This window comes from Chiroxiphia lanceolata, chromosome 13 (genome assembly GCF_009829145.1).
Source record: "Chiroxiphia lanceolata isolate bChiLan1 chromosome 13, bChiLan1.pri, whole genome shotgun sequence".
NCBI classification, from domain to species: domain Eukaryota; kingdom Metazoa; phylum Chordata; class Aves; order Passeriformes; family Pipridae; genus Chiroxiphia; species Chiroxiphia lanceolata.
Genome location: NC_045649.1, coordinates 7444356 through 7466741, shown reverse-complemented (window position 1 = coordinate 7466741; position 22386 = coordinate 7444356). Strand labels below are relative to the sequence as shown.

At 51.6% G+C, this 22386-nt stretch overlaps 1 protein-coding gene across 1 annotated transcript in view; it reads right to left on the bottom strand.

The window, feature by feature from the left end:
- JPH3 (junctophilin 3) overlaps positions 1-22129 on the bottom strand; it is a 55821-nt gene extending 33692 nt beyond the window's left edge. Inside the window, exons 1-2 of the mRNA XM_032701371.1 lie at positions 21474-22129; positions 5322-6099 (exon numbers count right to left, since the gene is read on the bottom strand). Of these exons, the coding sequence (XP_032557262.1) occupies positions 5322-6099; positions 21474-21855 (1160 nt within the window). The 5' untranslated portion in view covers positions 21856-22129. The remainder of the gene's footprint in view (positions 1-5321; positions 6100-21473) is intronic.
- Between the last annotated feature and the right edge of the window lie 257 nt (positions 22130-22386).

Here is a 22386-nt window from a genome sequence, read left to right as displayed (position 1 = left end):
CACTCCCCTTAACCCCCACCCCTCCTCCTCCTCCTCCCTTTCCATCTAAAGCCCCTCGGGCAGCACGAGGCAGGATTAGGGCGAGACTAATGCGGGAGCCCTGCAGACAGACCCCTCAGGCACCCAAAAAGCAGCAGAAACCTGCAATCAAAGGCAGTGCAGCACAATGGCAGAGCTGCAGGCACAGGCCTGGCAGAGCATTAAGCAGCATTACAGCGGCTCGAGCTGCCGGTGGGGACATTACCGCGACTCACAATGTTTGGGATCACAACTGCAGCATCTTTTCTTTTCTGTGGGTTTTGCCTGGGCTGCATTTCCATTTTTCTGAAGAAAATACCTGTTTGGCTCAAACAACCTCCTGCACTTTGCTGCTCAGCTCTCCGGGGCTTTTCCTGCCTCCCCGCTCCCTGTCGTACGTCAAACGCGGCCGGATGCTTCGCCCTCACTGCAGCATCCTTGAGGAGCATCCATGCTGAGTCCAAACACTTCCCTTTACACCCCCCCCTCACTGCCAGGTTGTCTTTATTTGCTTCCTTCTTCTATTTTTCTCCAGCTTCCCTTTCTGAAGTTGAATGACACTGTGGTAATTTGTAGCCCGACTCCTCCTGAGACTGTCGAGCTTTAATTATATTTTTCCCATGGTTGGTGAATGGCTCAGCTATAATTACGCCAGGAAGAGCATTACTTAGGACTAACCTGAGAACAGCCTCCCCCCCACAGGGTGCCAGGGCACTGGCTGCTCCCAGGAGCTCTTACTTAAAGTTCTGAACAAGGAGTCCCTTGAATCCAGTGCTGGAGAGGAGCAGAGTGTTGTCACAGGCCACTCATCTGGGACTCATCTCCAGCACTGCTGATGGCCCTTCCTCTCATAAGCAGTCCAGCCACTAATTACAACACCTTGAACTGTGGTAGCACAAGGAAACCCTGGAGAGAATTCGGGTCTGTCTGCTTTGCATTAGAACTGCCATCATCAACTGTGCAGTGTGGAGTGTGGTCCTGAGCTTGCCCGGACACTCCACGTGCATCCATCGCCTACAGCAGGAGGCTGTGCTGAAAGCCAAGGATGGGATGAGCTTTCTAGCCCACCTTTCTTGCCTGGATATTATATTTTAGTGGACCATGACACACCAGTGCCTACAGACAATTTGCCTTAGGTAACAACGTGAGCACTAATGAGATGGGAGTCGGTGCATCCAGTGCATCCTTCATCCTTCCAGGGTGGCAGCAGAAGAGTGGTGGCTCTTGGCTGATATGAGAGGGAATGAAAGATCTCATAGCACTTAAAGGACACCCCGGACCTTTATTTTAAACAGGCTGAAAAAGGGTTCCCTCCTTGGCTACCTCCAAAAACTGATCATGGAATCCCAGAATGGTTTGGGTTGGAAGGGACCTTAAAGCTCATCTTGTTCCAGGCCCTGTCATGGGCAGGGGCACTTTCCACTAGACCAGGTTGCTCCAAGCCCCGTCCAACCTGGCCTTGGACACTTCCAGGGACAGGGCAACACGTCCAGGGATGAGGCAGCTGATATCAGCAGGAGTTTCTCAGCCCTCATTCATATCCCTTTTCGCCCGCTCACTTTACACAAATGATTTCAGTGAATGGGAATGATAAGAGGGAATAAAGTGTTTCCCATTTTAATTGCATCAGAGAAAATTTAGGAGAATCACCTTCCAAATCTAAAAAACTATTCTTTAAATGAGTTTATTTTTCTGTGTCACAGAAATCATTGTACTCCATCCTGACTAAAACAACTTTAGGAACCCAATTTACTTGTCTCCAGTACACTGTGTTTTTAGCCTACTTTCCTCAGGAAATGGGGCTTTACTTCTGTGATTGTGCTGTTTATATATCTATATGCCATCACTCCCACACTAATAACTTTTGAACGTGTTGGCCAATTCCAACCAAATCTGACAGAGCGGCAGAGTTTTCAAAAATACTGAATTCTTACAAATTTAATGAAATACGTGGGTGGGCACATATTTTCCCCCACCAAGGGAAAGGCTGCAGAGTGAACTCAGCCATATCATTAGACAGAAAAGAATACACACACACACACATGCACAGACACACACCAGTGCTATATAAAATCCCCAGGTGCTGGTAAGTCACTCATGTTGGTCTTAGAGGGGGGATGTTGCACGCCTGGTTCCTAAAGCCACCAAAATGAGCACCAGGATTCCTCCACCAAGGCACCCACTGCCTGTTTTGTGCCTTTCTTGTTATTCAGACAGTGGAATTTGGTGTGGGCACTGCAGGGGAGTGTTTCTTCATTAGGAAGCTTTAAAATTAATCGGACTAACTAGATGAAAGCCTTTCTAGCTGGATCTAGGTATGTAAAACCTTGTTCTCTTCTGGTTCTGCAGGCTCAGAGACTCCTGGCCAAAACCCTTGCAAAGCGGGAGAACTCGAGCTGCAGGATTGAAAGGTTCAGACAAAGCAGTTTAAGTTAACAGAGCAGAGATTTAGATGGGATATTAGGAAGAAATTATTCCCTGTGACAACGGTGCGGCTCTGGCACAGGTTGCCCAGGGAAGCTGTGGCTGCCCCATCCCTGGAAGTGTCCAAGGCCAGGCTGGATAGGGCTTGGAGTGACCTGGTCTAGTGGAAGGTGCCCCTGCCCATAGCAGGGAGTGGAATGAGATGGGCTTTATGGTCCCTTTCAACCCAAACCATTCTGTGATTGTATGAATTTTATGATTCTATGATAAAGCAGCTCTCCCTGCTTCCACGCTGAGGTCATAGAATCATGGAATCATAAAACCACAGTCACAGAATGATCACAGAATCAGGGAATGGTTTGGGTTGGAAGGGACCGTAAAGCCCATCTTGTTCCACCCCCCTGCCATGGGCAGGGACACTTTGCACTAGACCAGGTCACTCCAAGCCACGTCCAGCCTGGCCTTGGACACTTCTAGGGTTAAGCCTGTACATCCATCTGCCCTCTGTTTCCAGCAAAGCCTAAATCCCACAGTCCTGCCCAGCTGTAGCCGGATACTTTGGCTCTTCATTGACAGACATTGGGGCCTCAGCACAGGCCATTAACAGAGGCAGCAAACATTCCCAGGATGGTGTCATGCACGTTGGTATCTCAGGGCTAATGCACAGAGTCACGTTGGAGTGTCTCTGTTCCCAGCTCGTGCATCAGAGCTGGGCAGTGCAGGGGATCAATAAAGGGCTTTTCAACACACCAGCAGCCCAGCAGCAGGCAGCAATTGGGCCATGGCAAGGGCCAAGCCCTGCATTCCCAGCACTTGCTTCCTTCCATGTGTCCAGTCAAGGGCAGACTAGCCAGGATGAGGGAGCTGGAATGCAGGATGGAGGTGTTGGATTGCTCACAGAGCATTTTCTGGCAGAACCAGCTTTGATCTCTGGTGGAATATACTCAAGGCACTGCATCCCAGGTATTTATTTCTTTGCATCTTCACTGGTGACTGAAGGGGTCAAATCCCACAGATCCCACAGCTTTTCCCCTCCTCCATGCACACATGTGACCACAGGCTGCATCCTCCCTCCAGCTCTCCATCATCCTCCATCCTCCCTGCTGCTTTCCAGCACAGCTCAGGACCACAGCACCCCAGTCAGTGCAGGGGAGGGAAGTATTTGCATCAGGCATTCCTGTCTGACTTGATTTTTTCTTCTTCTTTCCCATAATCAGAAGTGGAATATTATATGCCAAGAGCTTATTAAGCATTTCCAGCATGGGGGGGAAGGGTCATATCTCTTCCAATCCTACATTCATGATGTTCCAGGACCGTTACTACCCGGAGATGGAGGATGCTCAGGTCCTCAGACCCAGCATCCCACAGCAGATAAGAGCTCCTCATTTCCAGGATTCATCCCACAGCAGATTAGAGCTCCTCATTTCCAGGATTCATCCCACAGCAGACTAGAGCTCCACATTTCCAGGATTCAGGCCTTTTGAGGCATTCACATCCCCAGATCACAGGGAAAGATCTGGTCTTTCTGCTGCTCTGCTTTCCTGCCTGGCATTCTAGTGGGATTTTTAGTTTTATTCTAAAGCTTTGACAACAATTTGGTACAACATCAGCTCAAAAACATCATCAAGCCCAAAAAGGCTCCCAAAGCAGGCCTGGGAGTCTCATTCATATTGCAGATAAGCCATCAGCAGGCAGGCTGATACGGATTTCGAGTGTGACTCTGCATACAAATATTCCAGACCCAACAATTAATCCTGCACAGGAGACTGAGGAGATACCTGGGTTTTTCCCCTAACCCCAGCCCTTTTTCCCAGCCTGGCTGCTATATATAGCTCTTGCTCAAAACCAGAAAGGAATGACATGCTCTAATAAGCCATCCCAAAAAGGGATACAAAGAGCCCTGAATTCTCCAGAGGAGCTTTTCCTCCTCAGCTCACCTCCAGTCTGGGAACTGCTGCAAAGCCACAAAGCTCCAGGTACCTTTGGGAGCCAGCTAGAAGGTGCTTGAGTTGGCTCTGCTTTGAGCTGGGGACCCTATTTCAATCTAAATTAGATGTGACTCCTTTTCCCCTTCCCTCCTGCTGATTTTTAGCCAGATCAGGTCCCAGCTCTGGATCACTGAGCAGTTCCACGCTGGCTGCAGTCTGCACAGGGAGAAGGAGGATTATTTGGGCACCCAGATCTGCTGTTTTCCAGCAGAGCCTCAGGCAGGGCAAACTCTCCCCAGGCATCAGCTGCAGCCAGAGATTTGACTGTTTTTCCGCTCAAAAATCCTCTTGGGAATGGAGATAGCTGGGAATCCTCCCAGCACAGGCCAGCCCTGGGATGGTTCCTCCTGGCTGTAAGTCAGACAGAGGATATGAGCAAACAGCATCTCAGGAGCTCTTCTGCTAAGGGTATCATCCTGCTTCTCCAGAGGGATAGGGAAAAGCAGGGTGGATAACCCAGTAGCCCCTGAGTGACAGCTCTCAGCCTGTGAGCCCCACACGTGCAGTCCCACCACGGTGCCACCACCCTTGCCCCAGCTGCACCTGGGTGGCCCTGCAAGGCCTCACCGGCTCCTTTGGGAAGCTTGTGCATCCACAGCCCGCTTGGGATTAGCAGAGGGACAATTCAGCTTGGATCCACCCCATTTTGAACACCACCCATGAGGTTTGGGCACGCCCAAGGATGCTGCCTGCTCCCGCTTTGGGGTCCAGACAGCACCAACCGCTGCTGTGCCTGCACATGCCCACCACAACTTGCCTCCAGCAGCATCCCTAAAACACTGCCCTGAGCACCTACTATGACAAAAAGGCTTATCCCACTTATCCCAGCAAAGCCACTGGGGTGGCACCCCAGCTGAGACGCCACGTGGGGAGGGACAGAGATGCCCTTACCTGGACGCCGCGATCTCCGCTTTCTGCTTGGCGATGGTGGCCGCCCGCTCGGCCGCCTCCACGGCCCGATCCACCTTCTCACGGATCTTGCTGGCCCGCAGCGGGATGAGGTTCTTCCTCTTGCCGCTGACCAGGATGTTCTGCTTGTACTTGCCCTCCTCCTTGGTGCCGTCAGGGAAGGTCATGCAGCCGTAGCCGTGGCGCTTGTTGTTGGCCCACTCCCCCTCGTACTTGAGCCCGTCCGAGCGCTGGCTCACCCCGAAGCCCGACCGCTTGTCGTTCTTCCACTCGCCCACGTAGATCTCGGTGGTGGTGGCGTCGATGTCGTCTTCAATGACAGAGAGCTCGGCCTCGCCCTCGCCCAGGCTGATGGTGGAGTTGATGTCGCTGGCGGTGGAGCTGACCGTGCTCATCCCGGCTTCGCTCCGGAACGAGCTCTGCTTGCTCCGCTGGCTGGCCAAGGAGCTCTTGGACTCGGACTTGCGGAGCTTGAGCCCGCTCAGCAGCGACCGCCGGAAGATGCCCTTCTTCTTGCTCTTGAGGATCTCGGCGTCGCTGTGGGCCATGAGGACGAAGCCCCCCCGGGACACGGCCGGGCTGCCGGCCACGGCCGGCGAGGCGTCGGGGTGCAGCGCCGTGCCGTTGGTGTGCTCGCTGCGCAGGGAGTTGATGGACGTCCTCAGGGGTGACCTGATAACCGCGGCCATGCCGTAGGGAACGCTCTGCCGGACGCCGTAACCCTGGCGCATCCCTCCGACCCACTGGCCCTGGTATGTCCCTGGGGAGAGGAGACAAAAAGCAAAGAGGGGGTTCATGGCACGGCCGCCTGTGGTCCGCTAACGGCATCAAACACCTCCGTGAGCCCTTTACTAGTGGGAGCAACCAAGTGCAGCTCTGGATCCCAGTCCCATCTCCATGACAAGGACTGTAACATCACGTTGTAGGAGGAAATCCATGGTTGGATTGCAGGCCTGCACTCCACCTGGGAATATTAGAAACCAGCCAAGGCATTGAGGAACTGCCCCTTGGGTCAATCCCTAATGCGAAAGGAAAGGGAGCAGGGAGATGGGAAGGGGGAATCGTTATCCAGGAGCAGATTCCAATCCCATCCATGCTGCAGGCAGTGATCAATGCTATATCACATTGGATGGGTGGCATATAACAATACATTTATTTATACACATAGTGCCTTCTTCCAGTGTGTTGAGGAAGGAAGGAGCTCTATAGAGATAAAGGCCTCATGGGGAGAGATCCATTTGGTTATTCCCCTCAGAAATGAGCTCCTACATTTGTCTGGGCAGCTACTGGAGTTGCTTAACTGGTCATTAGTGGGATGAAACACACACAGGACTCCACCGCAGCACTGGGAATGGAGGGACAAGGAACCCTTCCAGTCTGAGAAGCACAACTGGAGCACATTGCCCAACCTGTGCACCAAAATGGGGGTGGGTGGTAATCTGCTTGGGGTGCATAATCCCATCCCCTCCTGGAGCTTGGTGACTGGCACAATTCCAGGCGTTATCCCAGCCGGTTGAACCGCAGGGCTTGTTTTTATTCTTAGGTCGGCTTAATCTTTTCTGGACCAGCTCAAGACACAGTGATTCACTGCTCGCCTAAGCCCTTGTGGGGCAGACTGACAAGCCCAAGGATGGCTCCTTGCCAGGCACTGATGATGCTAGGATGCTGTGGCTGGTCCCAGCCCCCGGCTGCAAAGGGCTGGGATGGGCACAGGCAGCACCTTGGAGCACTGGGACCTCCCTTTGTGCCAGCCCCGCTCCCACACACCAAGGCAGTCTTAAAATAGACCTGCTGAAATAGTGAACTCTGCATGAATCCAGCCAATCCTACCCCCAGGACTCCCTTAGGAATTTTCACACCCGGTTCTGGGGCTCAGCAGTAGCTCTAGAGATGGGTCTGGGCTGGAGCAGCTCATGTTGAGCACAGGAACTGCTTCTTGAGAGTGTGAAACCAGCACCAGGCCACATTTTGGGGTGCATTTTGGGGTGCATCAGCTGTCTTTTATCTGCTAGTGCTTTGCACAAATATTGCAGGACTTGGGCATCCTTCCTGGTGCTCCAGTGCAACATCCCAAGGTGCTACATTGTCTGGGTGACAGCTTTGTGCACCCCAAAAAAACACCAGCCCCAAACTGAGGGATCCCACAAAGACTGCCTTGGAGAAGGGATGTGGAGAGGCAGGGGCAGGTGGGCAGGATTTACTGAGGGTTTATAGGATTAGCACTGGGGAGGGAGCAGAGCACGGGGATTAGGGCAGAGCACTGGCAGGGCAGGGTGAGGTGGTGGCAGGAAGAGGGATGGGGGACAACTGGTAAGATGGCTGGAAAACAGCTCAGAGGAGACATCAGACATGTCCTGTGGTTGGGTTGGAGCAGTGAGCCTGGCTTGTCCCACTGCAGTCCACCTTGGTGTCCACAAGAACAGGGAACAGCTGGTGCCATGCCCCCATGGCTCACCCCATGCCCTGTGGCAGCCTGGAATGGTGGCTTTGGCAGGAGAGAGTCCACCAAGCTGTCCATGCATTCCCTGGGGACCTGGCACCATCTCACTGCCCTTTCTGGCTCCATCCCAGAGCATCTTGGCAGGACAACCTGCTGGGGTGATAGGCAGCAACTGGGTGAGAGAAATTACCCTCAACCCTCTGAGTACCCTGCAAAGGAGCTTCCAAGATGGCTTGGGATGTTCTCACACTGTGCTCAGCCTCCTGTTTCCCCTAGAGATGGATTCAATGCACTTCAAGGAAAAATGCCAGTATGTGAAAGGGGACAGGGAGAAAAGGTCCTGAATGGGATTCATCAGGGCCTGTCCTGCCCAAGTCTTCCCTTTCCCTTGGCCGAATCCCTGGACTTGATCCCTGTCTCCAGGCACGTCTCTTGACCTCCTCATCTCCTGGCAAATCTGCAGCTGAAAAAAACTCCCGGGGTTAAGCTGAAGCACTGTAAAGCAAGAACAGCCCTGTGCTGGAAAGCTGAGGGACAGGCAAAGAGCAGAACAAAGTGCTCCAGGATGGACTGTGACAGCATGGCCTGGCCAGAGCAGAGGCATCAATTGGTCCCAGCAGGTTCCAGCTGCAGCCTGTGCATGTCCCCAGTCAGGCTGAGGAGCCCAGGAAGTTCATTCCTGTGTGGCCTTAAAACGTGCTGCTGGAATTCCATGGCTGCCTGGAGCAGCCTCTGCATCTCCTTGGCAAGGCTGACTTTTCCAAGCAGAGGATGCAAGGAGCCATCCCATCCAGCCAGTCCATCCTGATTCTCCCCTCTCACCACCATGGAGCAACTCCCAGCAGAGAGCAAAATCCGAAACCTAACTCTGTTTTTACAGATGTCATTGCTTTCCTTGTTGCTTCCCTGTTGGAGGCAGCACACAGAATATCTCCAGGGACTGTCTCAGGGTCACCAAGACATCTGGGTACCTCCATGGCCACCAGGAGATCAAAGAGCTTCCTTCAGGGAGCTGAGTTAATCCATCCTTCCTTACCCAACAGCACTACTTCCTTCCTCTGACTTCATTCTGTTTTAAACCCCTAAATATCCCAGGATTTGGCCGTGGACGCCGGGAGGTTTCAGAGCCATCTGATCTACATTGCTAAGCGCTGCCACCTCCTCCCCTTGCCCTGCTCAGCTTAACCTCTGCTCCCAACATTTGCAGATACTGCACAAGGTTTAATCTCACAAGGAGCTGGGAGACTCTTTCTCCCTGCAGAGGAAACAGGATTTTATGATTTTCCACTTCACGTGCCAGGATGGACTGGTTATAGCTATCCCAAGTTTCAGAGCTCAGGCGTTGGAAAGGGAGCGTGAAGTGGGAAGTTGGCGCTTTGGGGTCCACAGGATGGGGCTGGGAGTGATGGAATGAGTCAGGGAACATGCCTCTATTGGGATGGGAAGCAGGGAGAGAGTCAAGGCAATCCTGGCCACAAGCTGATTGTATTGCCCAAGCCAGGAAAGAGGAAAAGCCATCACGATGGAGAATTGCTGGGGAGGAAAAGGTCCCAACCTCTTCCCTCAGCCATGCAGGTCACTCTTATGGATGCCTCCAAGATACCACGAATACCCATCCCACTTCTGCATGGCCCTTCTGCACTGAGGAAGAAGGACAAAGAGCAGACAAGAAAGTCTTGGAAAGGGAAAGAAAATCATCACAGAATCATGGAACTATTTGTGTTGGAAAGCACCCTAAAGCTCATCTCTTTCCAACCCCTGCCCATGGCAGGGACACCTTCCACTAGATCAGGTTGCTCTGAGCCCCATCCAACCTGGCCTTGGACACTTTCAGGGATGGGGCAGCCACAAAATCCTCCTGAGCTCAGTAATTCATGACTTACTAGGGCAATACAACTGAAGCAGCTGCCATGTCTGAATTGTAGCTCTTTCCTGACTATCAATATTTGCAAAACACTTCCCGAAGCATTAGTTGTATGAGATTAATGCAGTGATTGAACTGAGAAAATGCAGCATCCATCAGGTGGCCAGGGCAGCATCTGTGGGTTTAAGTCACAGACAAGAGCAGATAGGAGAGTACTGGGCAGCCACCCCCACAATCCTGCTGAAAACAGGGTCAGATTCTGCCCTGGGAATGGGATTTTTGCAGTAAAATCAGAGCACGAGAGAATAAGCAGGTTGTGATCTTGCTCACCAGTCTTCCCACCCCAGGGAAGATTCCAAATCACCCTGGTGTCATCGCTCCAGTGGGATCTGGCCAAGATAAAGGTGATGCCAAGAAGGATGAGGAAGAGGCCACGTCCATGCCAAAAAGAGCTAAGGAGAGGGCACAACGTGAGGCTAGGAGGAAATAACTGGAGTCATCCCAAAAGATGGATTGGAGAGAATATTCCTTCTTCAGAAATAACAGATGAAGCATAAGAAAAGGAACAGGCTCACGGGAAAGACAGGGAAAGTTGAGATGGGATGGAAACATGGAGACAAGAAATGGACAATGCTGTTTGCCCCGTTCACTTGTATTCCTAAGCCTGAGTTTGGGGTTTTTTTGGCTCACTCCCCTTGGAGCAAGGCTGGCTTGTTTCCAGACAGCTCTTAAAACTCCTGCAGGAATTTCCATTGCCTTGAGGGCAGTACAGAGACCCATCCCTGGCTGGAAGCACCGAGGCTGAAAGCAGAAAGCGGGAAGTGACTGGCCTCCAAAGCATCATTCTTGATTCCCCAGCAGAAAATCTTCTGCTTGTATGTTTTGAGCAATGACAAGCAGCAGCACTTCCTCAGCATATGGATAAAATCCATTCTGGGAAGAGAGCAGAGAGTCTGCAGGGCAGCTCCTGTTGTCCCCATCATGCCAAAATCCCTGAAATCAGGGCCCAGTTTGCACCTTTCAGATATGGGGAGAGGAACAGGACCCGGCTCAGCGCCAACAGTGAAATCCTGAGTGCAACCTCTGAGCCTCCACATTCCCTGCTGGAAACAGGGATAAGGCAGCGGCACTCCAGCAATTCAGCTGGGTCTGGGAACACTAATTACCTCCTATTTTCAAAGTGCTCTGGGAGGATCAGGGACGTCACAGGTACCAGGAAGAATGACGTGATTCCATTCATTTCCTTGGCTTTGCCAAACAGATTTGGGGGATTTTCCTGGGGAGTAGAGGACCAATCCCCATCTCCAGTTCATCCCCCTGGGTACAGGCACTGTGGCCAGGATCATGTGGGTCCAGGATCATGGAGGGAGCTGAGCTGCTTACTCTTCCAGACAAGGTCTTTCTAGACCATGGCTGGGAAGAGGCCACCAAGCCATGGCTCACCCTTGGTCCACGGAGCACCTGGGGCCGGAACGTCAGGCACGAGGAAGAGTCACTTCACTGATGCCATTTGTCTCCATTCCAGGTGCCTTTTGCACCTGAGAACGATGGAGAGACCTGAAACACCCGGAAAATGCCCCTTCTGGCACTGCAGCCTTTCTGGCTGCACTCAGCAGGTGCCGCTGAGCAATGCCAGAAGGTGGGAAGCACCCGGCTTTGCCGCTTGCTGCCCTGAACTGAGGGGCTGTCTGGACCCCAAGTCCTCTCCTGCTTAGAGAGACATGACAAAGACCAACAGTGATGCCCAGGGAAATCCTGCTTCCACAAAAATAAGCAGCCCCAGTGGGTCCCTTAGGGCAGGCCACAGGAATAGCTGGATTTTGAATGATACGGGGGAAGCCCAAAGGGAGGATTATGGGCTTCCCTTGGCACAACGTGGGATCATGCACTTGGATATAAACCCAGCCCAACTTCCTTATGGTGTTAGAATGAGAAAAAAAATCAGAATTTTTTTGGGTTGGAATGACTGTGTTTTCTTTCCACCCTCTCCCCACATCCAAGATTCGGCATTCTGTAGGTTGCTGAGCCCTCTGGCCCCACTCCAGGAACACCATTAAGTAGAAACTTTACGGACTGAAGGCTGTTCCCAGGCTTTTCCCAGACCAAGATAGCTGGTTCCATGTCCTGCATGACGAAGCCTTTGGCAAACACATGGAGTAGAGCACATGGGGAGGTTTGCACACACCTGCCCTGCCTCCAGTTTCTCGTGTGGGGACATTCCAGCAGCAATTCAGGATGTTGTGAAGCACTTTGAGGCCGAGGGACACACACATGTTATTATCACAACATGACCTCAGAAACAGTCAAACGTTTAGAAAATATTCCCTATCCATCGATAACACTGAGTTAAACAAACAAACACAACCCACCATCGTGGGTCAATACCTCGTGTATTTCCAGGTTATCTGGAATAATAACAAAATAATCAGTGACTTGGGAGCAGCTCCCCAGGCTTGGAACATGGGAGCAGCAGGTTTTCTGTCCCATCCTTGAGGTACAGCCAGATCCTCCTGGTGTGGTGACTGTATTGGGCAAGAACAGCAATCCAAACCTCCCAGCTCACTTTCCCCGCTCAGCAAAATCCAGGAAGGACGTCCGAGAGGTCCAGAGTGCCCATCCACTTTTCCAAAACAAGTCAAAGTAATTGGGTTTTACAAATTGCTAGTTTATCTTGCAAAGGATCCTTCCTGGTATGCTCAGCCCCCCTCTTATCTCCGACCTCTGCAGCATATTAATTAAAGATGTCCGATGGCAATAATTAGGCTGGGCTGTTGAATTCCGACTAAAAGAGTGAGTTTTACAGATATCCCTTTCCAGCTACTCGATATCAGAAAGGCCCAGGAGGATTCACACACAGATCAAGTTTCACACCTCAAAAACACCTATCCCAGAGAGATCTATGGGAGAAAATAGAGGACTGGAGGATGCTCACTTAGCCTCAGTCCTGGTGGTGCGTGATGGGGATATCCTCACTGGCCACCCTGGCTGATGTGCAACAATCAGGGGGATCACTGGGAAAAATGTGCCCCCCAAATGTTCTACCTTACTGTATGGGTCCTCCCAAGGATAGGATCATAGAATCCCAGAACGGTTTGGGTTGGAAGGGACCTTAAATTTCATCCAGTTCCACCCCCTGCCATGGGCAGGGACATAATTCCACTAGACCAGGTTGCTCCAAGCCCCATCCAACCTGGCCTTGGACACTTCCAGGGATCCAGGGGCAGCCACAGCTTCTCTGGGCCTCCTCTGGATTTGCTCCAGCAGCTCCATATCCTTTTTACATTGGGGACCTCAGAGCAGGAGGCAGCACTGCAGGTGGGGTCTCACCAGAGCAGAGCAGAGAGGGAGGATCCCCTCCCTTGGCCCACTGGTCACTGTGTGGACGTGGGGACATGTTCTCTGCCATGACAGCCCAGGAGCCATCCTTCCTGCTCTATCCCCCCTGGCAGCAGGAGAAGGTGTTGTGCTGGGTGACTTCCATTCCCTGTCCTGTCCCCAGCTGCTGGTCTCATCCCCCAAACGCTCACCTAAATCCCACACAGGCATGACATGTGTGGCTGGGACTTCCCACCTGCTTTGTGCCACGAAAGGTGGGAATCAGTGATGGTTCCCGTGTGCAACACCGCATGGATACGGCAAATTATCCCCCCTCCAGCCCTGCCAAGGCTTTCCATGCCTCTGACCATCACCAAGCCACGCCAAAAACACAGTCAGATGCTTCTGCTGTGGCTGCTAATTTTGCCAAAAATATGCTCTGGTAACTGCTTACACAGGGGAAGAAATAAAGTATGGATTTTTGAGTATGCAAATATAATCTGCAGGCAGGAACACGTGATGGATGTTAGTCATAGTGCTAATGCTGGGTACATACAGACACGGTGGGCACAGAGAGGTCTGGGCACCCAGAGGGAGGATGGAGGGATGGAGGGGAAGGGAGAGGAGAAGAGGATGAGAGCAGAGTTGCCATGGGCTGCTGTGTTCCTGCCTGGGTGCTGGGCAGAATTCAGTCTGTTTTGGGGCTCAGTAAATAATAAAGTATTACAAGTCTGCAGCTCATATCAGCATAGTAAGCTCGTACTTTAAAAGCAGGGAGCCACCATCTAAAGGAACCAAGCAGTGGAGGTGGGTTTGGATGATGCGCAGTAGGAAAGGGCTCTGGAACTGGGTAGGGGTGGGAGCAGGGCTGGCCCTGGCAGAGCCAGAACCTCTACAGGAGCAAGAGCTGGGGGCTGGAGGGAGGAGATGGATTTATACAGCCTCCCTCTCCTGAGCCAGGGAATCTGCCTCCTCCTCCTCTGTGGATGCAAATAACAACATAAAGTATCTCTGGCTGAAATAGCACAGAACAGGGATTACTCAGCTGTTCTCCACAGGGAAAATCACCTGAAAATCACAGGTTCACCTGTGGTGAGAACTGGGGGATATGAGCCCCATCCCAAACATGGGGAGACCTTTATATTCTCATTGCCATCATTCCCGCCCCAAAGGTACTTTGCAATCAGCAGAATGAAGTCTCTTCCCTCACTGGCCAACACTAACATGCATCACAGTATTGCAGAAACTGCTGGAATTTGCACTTACAGGTGGGAAACTGAGGCACGGAGAGAGGTGGAGGATGAGCTGCTCCACCAGAACAAGGTGTTTGCCTTGTGCTGAGGGCACAGAGTGGCTTTGCAGAGCATACAGCAAACCCACAACAGGGCAGGGAATGGAGCAAAGCCCCAGAGCTGATGTCCTACCTCCGAAGATAACCCCAGCTGCAGAAGTTAAACCATTTTCCACAGGGACTGCTCAGTGAGGAATACATGCCTTTATAATATTAAGGAGAAGCCACTCCAGAAAAATTTCATATGGAAATTTATGTCTTCAGGTATTTGCTTCAAGGGGAACAACTGAGTTTGTTCTCCAGGAAAACACAAGTCTGTCCTGAGCATCCCCTCCCTCTTCTCTCTCATTGCTTGTGCATCTCCTGCTTCCCCAAGCCTGTTAGTAAGTGCCTTTTCCAGCCAGAATTCAGGAAAAGGCTTCAAATCACTATACTGACAATCAAATCTCAGCATTACTAATTCTGATGAGTTCAGAATGCCTCTCAGGCCAGTTGTAATTTGTCTTAAAACACCTGGTCCTGAAGTCAGGGAAAATACAGCTTTTAAAAGGAAAGGACTAAAGAAAGACATTTCTAATTGTCCTGGGAGTGGGAAGCTCTGGGTTTGCCAAACAGGGAAAGTCAAGGAAGCATCTTCCCCTGGTGACACGGGGCTCACAGTTCTTCCCAGGGCAGCTGAATCCTTGTGGATTCAGCCGCCAACTGGGGTGAAAATCAGGATCACAAGGAAGGAAAAACACATTAAGATATTGCTCAGCACCTTTATTAAGGTTAATGTGCTCCTCTCACAAAGCAGAGCGAAATCAGGCTAATGCTTGTTTCCTTAATCCTCCCGGGCTCTAATCCTTACTGCAAACTCCAGGATCTCACCCCATTCCTCAGCAGAGCTCATAGGAGGAAGGGCTGATCCTCCAGCTCTCCAAAAAGGTGTTGAGTGCCAGCATTGTGTTTTGGGGGCTGCATCCCTCCCGAGGTGTGGGAGATGCTCAGCTGGATGGGATGAGGCTGAGATCCCCATGGGTCAGGATAGAAGGCTGCACCAGGGATGGCACAGGATGGGATAAGGCAAGAGCAGAGTTTATTTATTTCCTGTGAAATAAATCATCAAATCACAGAATGGTTTGGGTTGGAAGGACCTTAAAGCTCATCTCATTCCAACCCCCTGCCACGGGCAGGGACACCTTCCACTAGACCAGGTTGCTCCAAGCCCCGTCCAACCTGGCCTTGGACACTTCCAAACACTTATTCGGTCCAGGGAAACACCTTGTAGACCCAAAGTGATGCCCTGAGCAGGAAATAATACCTTTATAGTGATCATTTTGGTGTGAAAATCAGCAAAATAAGGGACCTTGCTCTGGCTGTTCACTCATTCATGAAAATTCATGATGCTCTGGTGCACTCTGAGAGTAAGTGGAACCTCTTCAGGGAATAATATTGAGAAAGGAGTGGCTGTTCTAAGGGAATGTTCATGTATCAATTGCAATTTTAGAGATTTTTGATTCAAAGGCCAGAATCTGTCTTTGAAAATCCAGTATCAACATCAAAATATAAACACTTGCCATTCCAGTGTTTTGTTTTCTCCAAGCTCCCCTCTTCTCTTTTTTTTTTTTTTTTTTTTGTTAAAAAATACTTTAATTGTAAATTAAACAGCTTTTTGCATGGTAAATTAGCATCAAGACTCCCCTGTAACTACTGCAAACTCCTGCAAAAAAATCCTTTCTTGGTCAGGATTTCAATCAACGCTAAAACCAGACCCCAAACAGGCAAAAACTGCCAAAATTCACAAGACAGATGCTAAACCACGGCACTCCCCCCTAAAAGACCATCACCAACCTCATCCTGCCCAGCTCCTCTATCTTCAAGTCATGCCTACATTAATACAGCTCATTCATCTACGTCAGCATTACCTGACTCAAAGCATTCAAAATTCATCAGGTTCATTTTAAAATCGAGGCATTTTTAAACAGGAGGCATTTTTAGCTCTCGGCTGCCGGTTCCCAAGCCTGTAAGAATGACTTTTCTGCAATAGCCTGGGTGGAAACCTTGCTTCGAAACCAAAGCTGAAAATCTTGCAAAATCACATGATTCCACAAGCTGGAGCTTCTAAGGAAAAAAAAAAAAATTAAAAAATGTTCAGTTCCAGGAGCAGATGTCACCCAACCACGAGGAGCCCCATGGGATATCAAATCACATGCAAATATCCTGAGATTTGCATGAAAAGCCATGAGAAACCCACCCCAGTGAAATTATATGAAAACTGTGCTTCAGGACTTAAGTCCCCTCTATTATGGGCCAGGGAAAGGTGTCTGAGGGGGTTCCCAAAGTTGGGGTCATTCACCATCCCCTGCTGCTGGATAAAATACTTGGGAAGATGGAGTGAGGGTCTGAAGCCTGTCTGGCAATTTCTATCTCATGTACTTTTCCCTGGGGTCAAAATCCTTCTTCCTCTGTCCTGAGCTGTACCTGAAACTAAGCAGCATGTTCCAGTGAGATAAGTAATTACCATGAGTTCATATCATTTCTTTTTAATGAGGCTGGTCAGAATCTTCATTTAGTATTTTGATTCATTTTTCTGTGCTCGGCAGGTCCTGATGTCTCCAGATTTGCCCTCCTAGAACCACTGTGGGCAGCTTCTGTACCAAATCTAGACAGCCAGATGCTTCATCAACAAAGTTCTGAGTTTTTTTAATTAATTTTCAAGTTCTGAGGGGGTTGATAGGACCAGCTATGGCTGTGTCTGGATCCCGCAGGAATCAGGATCGAGGATCAGGGCGCACTTGTATTTGCTTGTTTCCGCCCACTATTTGAAGTGCATCAACAATTCCTTCCCGACAGCAAAACAAGAGAAGAGCTGGTACTTTTAAGGTAATTCTGACATCCGTGCTATGAATAGATCCTTATGGAAATTTGCCCTTGCTTGTTGGTTCCCTGCACAGGAACCCAGGAAAACGCCGGTATGGTGAGAGGGACGAGGCCGCTGCCATGGTGGCACTGGATCATGGAATCCCAGATTGGTTTGGGTTGGAAGGGACCTTAAAGATCATCTTGTTCCAACCCTGCAGCACTGGCTGGTGGTGGTTCCTCCCAAACCACATCTCAGCTCAGGTGAGGGGCTGCAGCCCCTTCCCAGACGCAGCATTCCCAGTTCATCCCCCCGGAGCAGCCCTTTATGCTGGCAAGGGATCTGCTTTTGCAAAGTGTTTCATGTTTTCCACCTCCTCAACTATCCCAAAACCATTTGGTTGGTAGCTCCTGGTGCACCTGCTAAGAGAGGTGTCACCGGTGCCGCAGCAGGGGTTGGAAAGTGGGACATGGAGCCACCACGGCTCCTGCCTGGGCGAGACAGGCTGGGAGGGACCCACCCAGTGGCTCCCACTGCTCCCCTTCCCTCTCCCCAGCACAGGAAAATTTCCCAGCCCGGGCCAAGAAAACCCACTTGCCTACTCAGGCGGCGCTAACAATGCAAACACTAATTATATTTCCCTCACCTATCAAAGGGATGATTCACTGAGGTGAGTGGGCACAGAGCATTACACAAGATGAACACCACGGTGCGACCACCCGGCCCTTTCAGGATAGCCCTCCCAAGGAACAAGGATTTGGGGAGCATGTGAGATTCAGATTGGGAGAGGGGTGGCAGCAGGGCTGCTGGGCACCAAGCACTTGGAAGGGGGCTGGTCCCCTCCCCAAGCCCCTGTCCAGTCTTGGATCCCAGCTGCTCCTCTGGGAAGAGGTGGAGGGAAGATAAAAACAGCGTTGGCAGGGATGGAAAGGGCAAAATGCTGATTTGGGGCTTCTTCCTTCATCCACCCCCACAACCACGGTTTCAGCAGCTAAACCCAAACCCAACGCAGAGCCCAAGGATTCCCATTGGAAGCCTGTAGCTGCAACTCCAACTGTCCCCAGGGTGAAATTACTGAGCATTCCCAAAGTGTCTGAGGAGGTACAGAAAGTACCAACTGAGATGTCTCCAGATCTCCAGACCTGCTCAAAAGAGGTCTCCAACCCTCTGCCCCTGAGAGGTTCCACCAGTGCTACTGGGAGCAGCTCCAGCTCACATCTGATCCAGGTGGATGCAGCCCCTTTCATCTGAAGAAAGGGAGCAATCCTGCTCCCACTCTGGAGCTGGGATGAATCAGACCCAGCAAACGAGCGGTGCAACTCCAGCATCCAACTGAAGCAATCCTCGGGAGCCTGGTTTATGTAATATCAGGGTGCTTCTGGAGGGGGCAGGAGGTGGCAGGCATTTTTTGGCAAAGAGATAAGGACATGTCAGCAGTGTTGTGGTTTGGGGAGGTCTGAGGGGATGAGTGTGTACAGAGAACAACAGGACAGTGCCACAGGTGCGGGGCCGTGGGTCAGGCGTGCCAGGGAGATTTGGCAAAGCGTGGGCTTCTGGGAGAGCAGCGAGGCTCTGTTTGCTTACGTGGGCTCTGCAATAGGTCTGTGTTGATGGACATGAATCCACACAGCTCAGGGAACACGGTTTGCATTCCCCTGGTGTGTGCAGGGGTCAGGGAGCGCTGGGGGCCGACCACGTGTGTGTGGGAAGGGGAGCGGGGGGCGAGGCGGCGGCGTGGCGTGGGGAGGAGAGGCGTGTGTGTGCCCGGCGTGTGGCGTGGGAGGTGTGAGAGCTGCAAGCTGTGCCTGGGGGAAGCGCTGCCTGGGGGTGTGTGGGGCAGTGCGAGCGCCCGGCAGGGCGGGGGACGGCGCCCAGGGGATGGGGGGTGACAACGCGGCCCAGGCCACCGTGTGCCGTCCCCTCCACCCAACACATCAACACGTGCCCATCAAAAATATTGCTCCCCAAGATAGCGTTGGAGATGTGCCCTTACCCACTGTTGTGCGAGGGAATGGTAAATTGGAGTGAATCCATGGATTCTGGGGCATCTCACTTCCCGAGCCTCACTGCGCGTTTGGGGACCCAGCTCCTCAGCCATGGCTGAGGAGCTAAAAAAAAAATAGTGTGCAAGGGATGAATATTTATCTGTGGGTGGCAAGTGACAGATGCTGGGGCGAGGATTCTTGGATACTTCAGTTTGATGGAGGTAATAACTTGAAGAGATTAATGAGAAACATCCTTCCCAACAGTTGCCTCCCTGGTGCCGCCCAGCACCGCTCCTGCACTCAGTGGCCTCTGGGACTCAAACACACAAAGTTCAGTGAGGTTTGATGCCCAAAAGGCTGGATATACCCAACTTTGGTGTTTTCTACCCAGAATGGAGCCAGGCAACCGGGAAAGGGATATGGCTTCTCGGTGCTTGGAGTTGAGTTGGTGGAAGTGACATTCCAGCTGGGTTCTGGTCCAACTGGGATGAAGGAATCTGGTGTAGAGGAGCCTGCTGGGGTGTCCACAGGTCCCATCGCTTTGCATTTCCCCAGCACAGCATCCCTTCCTCCTCAGAGGGTTTGAGAGTCCCAGGGGGACCATTTTGCCACAGACACCGTGCCCTTTCCCCACACTGATCCTCTTTCCTCCTCCTGAAATCACAAACACATGATATCAGTCCCCAAACACCAGGAAGGCGGGCTGGCCGGACAAGATGGAAGAAAAAGCTCTTTCCTTCTGGTAGGTTCTCAGAAAACACTGAAATTGCTGCTTAGCCACCCCAGTGTGGGATGCTCCTCATGTTCTCCCAAAAAACACTGCCCTGTAGAGGATGGGGAGCACAGCAGGGTGGGGGCACGTGCGTGGCCGAGGACGGGGCCAGCCCTGCAACACCCAGCCCTCAGAGACCTGTAGTTTGTCCAGACTTCTGTCTGTCCTCCCACAAACCTCCCAGGCAAGGGCTGGGTGCCAGGAGGAGACAGCACCCACGTTGGGAGCACACAGAAACCCCCCCACATGCCCTCCTGACAGCCTTGAACGTGGGAGACTGCAATTATTCCCTGCCCAAGCTTTATCCTCGACTGAAGGACTGCTGGGATTGATGGCTTCCAAACACACACCCGGTAGATTCCAGATCAGACCCCAGCATCATTCCATGCAGCTGAAACAAAAGGTTGCAGCTCTATTTTCCTTTAGGACAAAGCCACCAGCACAAAATTATCATTAAAAATCCGGAGACAGTTGCGCCTCTCCCTTCTAGAGCATGAAAAAGCAGCTGCAGGTGAGGTTTAACCTCTCCTCCCTGTACAACCACAAGGCAGCAAACTGGGTTTTCCAGAGAAAGGTCTTGCAGCACCTTTCAGGAAGGGCTGTGTGATGGAGCTCACCGAGACTGCAGTTTCCTCAACGTAGCAGTATGGAAAAACAAAACATCTTAAAAATAATCGATGAGCCTGCTTTGGATGGCCACGATTCCCAGGAAAACAAGGGGGCAGTGGTGCTGGATGCCTCTGGCTGCCGGCAGGTAGGCCTGCCTTGGATTATGGAGGCAATTCCGATGGAAGTAGCCACAAACCATGAGAGAGGATGATACAGCCACTTACAGCACAGCACCAGCTGTTTCTCCCAGTTCAGCCTTAAAGCTTGTTAGTCCAGCAATTTTTTTGGGTTTGATCACTCCAATTGGGTTTTCTTGTTTTTTATCTAATCCCAGTTTCCCCTCAGCATCTCGTTAAGCCGTGTTGACGGCAGAGAATAGCTCTGGTGATCCCTCTGAGCCCCTACGCTAAGCATTAAGCTGTAAACTAGGAATGTAAGACTCTTGTCTGAATTAAAGTCTTTTCCCTGGTATTATTAAGTGTGGGGCTGCCTTTGGAGGGGCTGGGGGACGTGCAAACACCCAGGCCCCTCCTTGGAAGCAGTGGCAGCACTAGAGCTGCCCCCATTTGCCCTGGATCCCCCAGACACAGTTTGCCTCCATCCTTCCCTGCGTTGCATCCATGCAAATCCTACAGGTTCCAGTGGTGCAGTCAGAACTGCCATGTGCAACTTGGGTTGTCTCCCCATGGCTTGGCCCACCCCATCCTCTAACCCCTCTGGGCCAGAGCTGGGCGTCCCCCCACCAGCACAGCCAGTTCCCCTCCCCAAAAACCTGGTTGAGGACAGGAAGGGGGGAGGACCTGGTGCCCAGAGACCCGCTGGACATATGGGGCTACCTGTGGCAAAGAGCTGGGCTGGTGCCACGCTAGGCTGGTTCCTCGTTTCCTGCGGGGTGGGAGCATCCCTCGCTCCAAGCCAGCAGGTTGCAAACTCACAGACTCCAACCTAAACCCAGGGTCCCTGTTTGGAGGTTTGTACCCCATCACCACCCCAGGAAGGGATCAATGGGCACCTACCTCCATCCGAGTAGGTCTCTGTCCCGTAGCCATCCTGTAATCCATTGCTCCAGGTGCCTTCGTACTTGGCCCCGTTTCCAGTGCATTCTCGGACCCCGTACCGTCCCTTAAATCCATGGGTCCACTCTCCTTTGTACACCCACTTCCCTTTGCTCTCCATGCCAATGCCATGGCGCTTGCCCTGCGCCCAGGTGCCCTGGTAAGTGTTGCCACTGGGCCAAGTGTAGACCCCCAGCACCTCAAAGCCGTGACTCCAGGAGCCCGAATATTCACCTTGACCCTTCGGGCCGGTACAGATTCCATGGCCATGAGCCTTTCCGTCCTCCCAGCCTCCACAGTACGACCCTCCATCGTCAAAATTAAACCTTCCCCCACTGGACATGCATGTAATTCGGTTTGCAAATCTCCCAAAAGGTGAAAAAAAAAAAAATAGGAAGAAATGCAGAAAATAAAACACGAACGATGACTTGGGGAAAAAAATATAAACAAAAATAAAAAAATTAAACCAAATCAAACTCAATCGAAATCATGCACCAGATCCAGGGAGCTGCTTAAGCCAGTTTCTTGTGATTATTCATTCTCTGGGAGTATGTTGAGGATCAGTTCTCTCTTCCCCTGCTGTGGAAACAGGATCATTAAAAAAAAAAAATAGCAGCAAGAACAGCAGCAGCTATTGGGTTTTGGTGCAAACGACTCCACCTAAAAACCATCCAAGGCAGGGAACGGGGGTGGGGGAAAAGGAGGAAAGAAAAAAAAAAAAAAAAAGAGGCCAAATGCCAAGAGAAGGGAATAAAAAAAAAAAAAAAAAAAGGGAAAAAAGCGAGCGCTGGGCAGCCCCGGAGGGGGGGGATGCTCAGAGGCCCCACGGAGCCCCCCGCCGCCGGCCGGGCTGGCTGGGGCGCAGGGCCGGGGG